Below are 5,639 nucleotides of genomic sequence, written 5' to 3'. Positions count from 1 at the left end.
GCTGAATTTGGGGGAGGAAAAGAAAAAGGACCCACACAAAACTTTCCCACTTGAAGACATTTTAATTTTGGTAACGCACCTGAGTCCCTGGCAGGATGGGCCTGTCCTCCGTGGGGGCAATGGGGTGTTTGGGAGAGGATGGGGGCCCTGCCCTGAGGGGGCAGCTGGGGGATAAGCCAAAGGGCTCTGTGACAGTGATAGGTCACAAAGGGCTTTGTGACACTGATAGGTCACAAAGGGCATCAGAGGATAAATAGGCTGTGCCAGGGGGTTAGGCTGACAAAGTGGTTACTTCTCTCACTAGGACGGAAGTTCACCATAGCCTCTTGGGGATATAAAAACCCAGAAGCAGAAGGGAGGTGAGGCGGAGGGGGAGCCTACCGTACCTCTCGACACACATGAAGAGATTAAGCCTGGGCTCCAGGCGCCCTACAGCGTCCCCACTGTGATCATCTGTGCCCCTACCCACACCCCTGCCTCTGGGAGACCCGGAGGCAAACGTGGGGGCCTGTGGGGCGGGCTTGGAGGACCTTCCACAGGGCCGCGTGTGTGAGGCAGGAGCATCGCAGCTCGCTCTTCTGCCAGTGAGGCCGAGGGAGGGAAGAGCCAGGGAGCCGCATTAACCACGCTGCCTGTCGTGATCAAAGACAGCCATGAGTGGGGACTCTCTGCTCCCGTATCACACGGCCCGGAGCAGCACCTGGGTGGACCTGTTCAACACCACCACGGGGAAGCTGCAGCAGCAACTGCACAAGGGCGAATACGACCATTTCAAGTATGCGCCGATATTCGAGAGCGACTTCATCCAGGTCACAAAGAGGGGAGAAGCGATTGACGTGCACAACTGGGGCGGCCTGGTGACCATGGGCATCACATCCACCAGCCCCGTCCTCCCGCTCCCAGACATCATGCTGCTGGCCCAACGGGCCACCGGCTGTGAAAAGCACACCGAGCGCAGCCAGGCCACCAAGGGCAAGAGCCACAAGGCTGCAAAGACCTTAGAGCTCACCAGGCTCCTTCCCTTGGAGTTCGTGAGGATCTCCACTCACAATCGTGAGAAACAACAGCTGCGCGTGAAGCTTGCCACTGGCCGCTGCTTCTACCTGCAGCTGTGTCCCCCACTGGACGCGCGGGAAGACCTCTTCGCCGAGTGGGAACAGCTGATTTACCTCCTGCGACCACCAGTGGACAGTGAAAGCAACACCTATGCCGTTCCCGTCTGGGACATGCCCTGCATGCCTGTGTTCGAGGAGGAGCAGGACGGGAGGAGCCTGGCCGTGGAGGATTTCCAAGGAAAGGGGCATCAGGACCAGGTGAGCGTCAGCAGCTTGCACACGTGCCCTGAGGTGGCCGGGGCCACGCCTGCATCTTTTGCTGGGGGGCACGGAATCCAACTGGACTCCCACAAGCCCGATACCATGCCCGATGTGGCCACTGCGAAAGCAAAACCTACTACAGGGCTCGACAAAGCGTCAGCATCGCAGTCAACGAGAAAGGTGGCGACAGCAGGGGTGGCAGGAGGAACCGCAGCGGGTGCTTTGAGCACGGCAGTGATCAAGTCTCCTGCCGCTGAAGAGCGGAGCACGGCCATAGCAGCCACAGCCAGCGACGGGCCCGGAGGAAGCAAAACCAACATAGCCACTGGGGACACTGCCACAACATCCCTGAGGAGCGGGAAAACGGCCTTGGCAGGTGCTGAGAACAATTCAGAGTATGCTTCCAGCACGTCCATCAGCCTCTCCCCAGGGGCCGGCATGACTGTGGTCGGAGCAGAACCTACCAGCAAGACTGTCAAAGCAAGAGCCGACAAGGACGATGAGGGGACCCTCGTCTCAAGCTTGCCACAGGAAGGCAAAGTGAGCGAACAGGATGGCAGCTCACAGAGAGTGTCCCAGGCCCGCAAGGGAAGAAAGGGAGAGGAGGGAGCACTGGGGAGAGGACAGAGCTCTGACGAGCCCCAAGCTCTGCAGTTCCGTGGAAAGCCACCACAAGGCAGCGGGGAGCAAGACAATCCCCAAAGCAGCTGGCCCGTGCTCAGGCGGTCACAGAGACACTAGAGTGGACCAAAAGGCCAAAGGCCACGGCAGCCCGGGGGGCAGCGAGCAGGGCACTGTGCCAAAGGCATCAGCCGTGCTCCTATCACCAGTGAGTCCAAGACCTCGCACAAATCGGGCAGGAGCTTATCTCCAGCGCGTTCAGGTCCCACCACCAACATACTCAGCAGGATCAGCTCTTTCTTCAGGAATGTGAGAGCCAGACTTACAAAAAAGACAGTGGCCTCATCACGAAATAAACATGGGAGCATCCTGGCGGAGCCAGTGGAAGGGACCCGAGTGGAGGCCATGACAGAGACAGCAGAGAGTGGCCAGGGCCTGGAAATCACCGGTGTAACATCTGAGACCATGGAGCCAGTGACCGTTGAACCCCATCATTAGGACCTAGAGCTGGGAGCTGCAAAGCGGACCAGGGCATTGGGAAATAACCCGGGAGAGCCCATTTCAGCTTGCTTACTGCAATTTAAATAAAAAAACATACAGTCTGAGAACGCATGCAGTGTTTTGTCTGAATTTCTAGGTCCCGAAGCCCAGCCGTAGCCTCACAGTGGATTCTGTGATGTCAGCTGTGCCACAGTCTGAGACCCAGTGTCCAGGCAAGGGCAGCTCCACCTCACACGCATGCTCAGCGCCAAGAGCGCTGCTCCATCTGGCTTCCACTCCTTTCTGGCTTTGCCCCCCAGGGCCATGGCTCAAAGTCAGACTATGGTCTGGGAAGCTCTCCTTCACTATCCCGCTATTCTATGTTTTTTTTTTTTTTTTTTTTGCGGTATGCGGCCCACTCACTGTTATGGCCTCTCCCGTCACGGAGCACAGGCTCCGGACGCGTAGGCCCAGCGGCCATGGCACACGGGCCCAGCCGCTCCGCGGCCTGTGGGATCTTCCAGGACCGGGTCACGAACTCATGTTCCCTGCATCCTCAGGTGGACTCTCAACCACTGCACCAGCAGGGAATCCCCCCCCCATTCTTTTTATAAACGCTTATTCCCCCTGAAAGTCTGTAAACAGAGCCAGAACAGGACTCATGTCCCCTCGGGCTATTCAGTGGACAGAAATAAGGGCGGCAGTATTAGGTAGCAATCAGAACAGCAAGCACTCTCATCTAGACTTAGCCGTTCCCTGACCAGGTATATACCCTGGAGAAACACACATGGTCTAAGAAACAACTCTGAGAATGTTTAGAGCAAAAATAACTTAACAGTACAACACGGGCAACAGCCCAAATTTCCATCAGCAGAATTCATACAGCAGGATAGGATGAGATTGGAATATTCAATAGTGAAAAATAAATGAGCTACACACATTAGCATAGATCAACTGCTCATGGTTTTTAAAAACATCAAAAGAATGGGATACAGTTCCACTCATGGAACCATTCTGAAACAAGCTCAAACAACGGATTGCATAGTGTCCATGTTTAAAAAAAAGGTAACTAAACCTGAAGGAAGAGTAAACACAAAATGGAGGACTGTTTTCTCTAGGGTGGAAAGCCTAAGTCAAGGAGGTTGACACAAGGCTGTTAGTGCTGCTGGGAATTGTTCTGTCTCTGAAGCAAGATGGTAGGTACACAGGTGTTGTAGTTTTCACATTTTACTAACTCTGAAATCAGGATGGTCCTACAATCACCGTGGCAGTTGTGATGAAGTTATTGGCCAATGCCTTTCTCTTTTAATCACTTGTATTTATGCACAAAAATGATGTCAGAAAGGCTTGGCATCTTTAAAGGACATTTATTTAAGGTAAAGTACAAGAACACTTGTTTGGTTATTAGGAAAAGAAGGAACGATATGCCTATTTTACAGATGAGAACACTGAGGCTCAGAGAAGGTAACCTGCTGCAGTCGCACAATGGGATCTTTGCAGAACAGTGATCCACCAGCCCACTTCTCTATGCAAAGCCCTGTGTGTAGTATGCGAAGGAAGCAAGCAAACAAGCCTGAGCTAGGTAGGACCAGCACAAGAACCCGCGGCACCACCATTCTTACCATCATGTTCCAAAACTACAGAGATGAGCATCAATTTTACTAGATTGAGGGGAGGGAGGGGTGGGGGCCGTGAGCCGGTTTTCGAACTTCAGTGAGCTCACAGCTCTTAGCTGGCCTTATCTCGAGAGCATCCAGTCCACCCTTGAGCTGTGTCTGGCTCCCAGGCTTCTACCTCTAGCCTCTGGCATGACCCGGGCTGCGGCCAGAAACAGGCTCCCACCTGGAATTCCAGCGTTCACTCCTGGAACGTCCAGCATCCAGTCCTCCTCCAGCCACTAATTCAACTTTTGAATGCCCTGCTCACAAGGGTTTCTCCACACCAAATCTGCAGGAACTTTTTTCTTCTGGGGCTCCAAAACCAAATCCTTAAACCTCACATGAGGGAGAGTATTTGTTCGGTCAGAGCATCCTTGTTGATTGGACCTCCAGTTTGTGACTTCCACAGACCTCATCACGGGAGGCTGGGGAGAGGTCTCTTCTGTTGGTGGACGGAATGGTGGGCACTTGGTGGGGAGCACTGATGAGAAAGGGAGCCAGCCCAAGACCTACACATATGCACTGTTTCCCCTGGCCAAACAAGGTTCCTGACCCCAGAATTAACCCAGAGTTTCCCAGAAGACTAGGAGCTGCAGGGAGCCGCAATTAATGCTTTACTCTCCACCAGCTTTTCCTTGGACCCAAGGAGGAGAAATTACAAAAAGATCACATCACTCTCCTTTGATCTGATGATTTCCACACAGGCAAGTGCAGGGAAACACTAGTCTGAAGGAAGAAAATGCATTAAAAACACGTGCACAGGGACTTCCCTGGTGGCGCAGTGGTTAAGAATCCGCCTGCCGACGCAGGGGACCCGGGTTCGAGCCCTGGTCCAGGAAGATCCCACACGCCACGGAGCAACTAAGCCCGTGCGCCACAACTACTGAGCCTGTGCTCTAGAGCCCGCGAGCCACAACTACAGAAGCCCGCACGCCTAGAGCCCGTGCTCCCCAACAAGAGAAGCCAAAAATAAATAATAAAATAAATTTACGGGAAAAACAACACGTGCATAGCCCTTAGCTGTTTATAAAGTTCTTGAATGTGTGTGCCCCCTTTCGATTCTCACGTCTTTCCACTTTGCGGATAAGCAAGCGGAAGTTCAGAGCATTTGAAGGACTTGCTCAAGGTGGCAGGTGATGGTGCAGAGAGGGAGCTACCTCGGTGCAACAACTTTCAGACAGTGTGCCACCCCGGTCCCGCACAGAGGTACACAGATGGTGGAGGAGACAGGACAGCGCGAGTCATGATCACAACTCTGAGTGACAAATACAATGAGAGACGTGTGTTTGGGGACTGGATCTATTCAGAGGAGGGGGTCTGGGGCATGGGAAGGAGTTCTGGGTTAGGGAAGGCTTCACAGGGGAACTGGCACTCACCATCGTCCACGTTTACTGAGATTTTATGAAAGGACAGACTAAGGACCGCCACTGCCAACTCTGCCCTATTCGATACAATTAAACCATAAGCTTAAATGGTTCAAATTGATCCCATCGTCTTACATTGCTATAGATTTCATCCAGTAGCTGAATTTGGGGGAGGAAAAGAAAATGGACCCCCACAAAAC

At 53.4% G+C, this 5,639-nt stretch overlaps 1 protein-coding gene across 1 annotated transcript; it reads left to right on the top strand.

The window, feature by feature from the left end:
- Positions 1 to 653: 653 nt before the first annotated feature.
- LOC309801655 (Golgi-associated RAB2 interactor protein 4-like) lies at positions 654 to 2,442 on the top strand (the record flags this gene model as incomplete). Its single annotated transcript, XM_082646736.1, has 2 exons — positions 654 to 1,381; positions 2,436 to 2,442. 2 exons carry the CDS (start codon positions 654 to 656, stop codon positions 2,440 to 2,442), a joined length of 735 nt encoding a protein of 244 aa, XP_082502862.1.
- Between the last annotated feature and the right edge of the window lie 3,197 nt (positions 2,443 to 5,639).

This window comes from Mesoplodon mirus, assembly GCF_964341445.2.
Source record: "Mesoplodon mirus genome assembly, contig: SUPER_3_unloc_19, whole genome shotgun sequence".
NCBI classification, from domain to species: Eukaryota; Metazoa; Chordata; class Mammalia; order Artiodactyla; family Ziphiidae; genus Mesoplodon; species Mesoplodon mirus.
The sequence above is the reverse complement of the archived record's forward strand: the minus strand, read 5'-3'. Positions and strand labels throughout refer to the sequence as shown.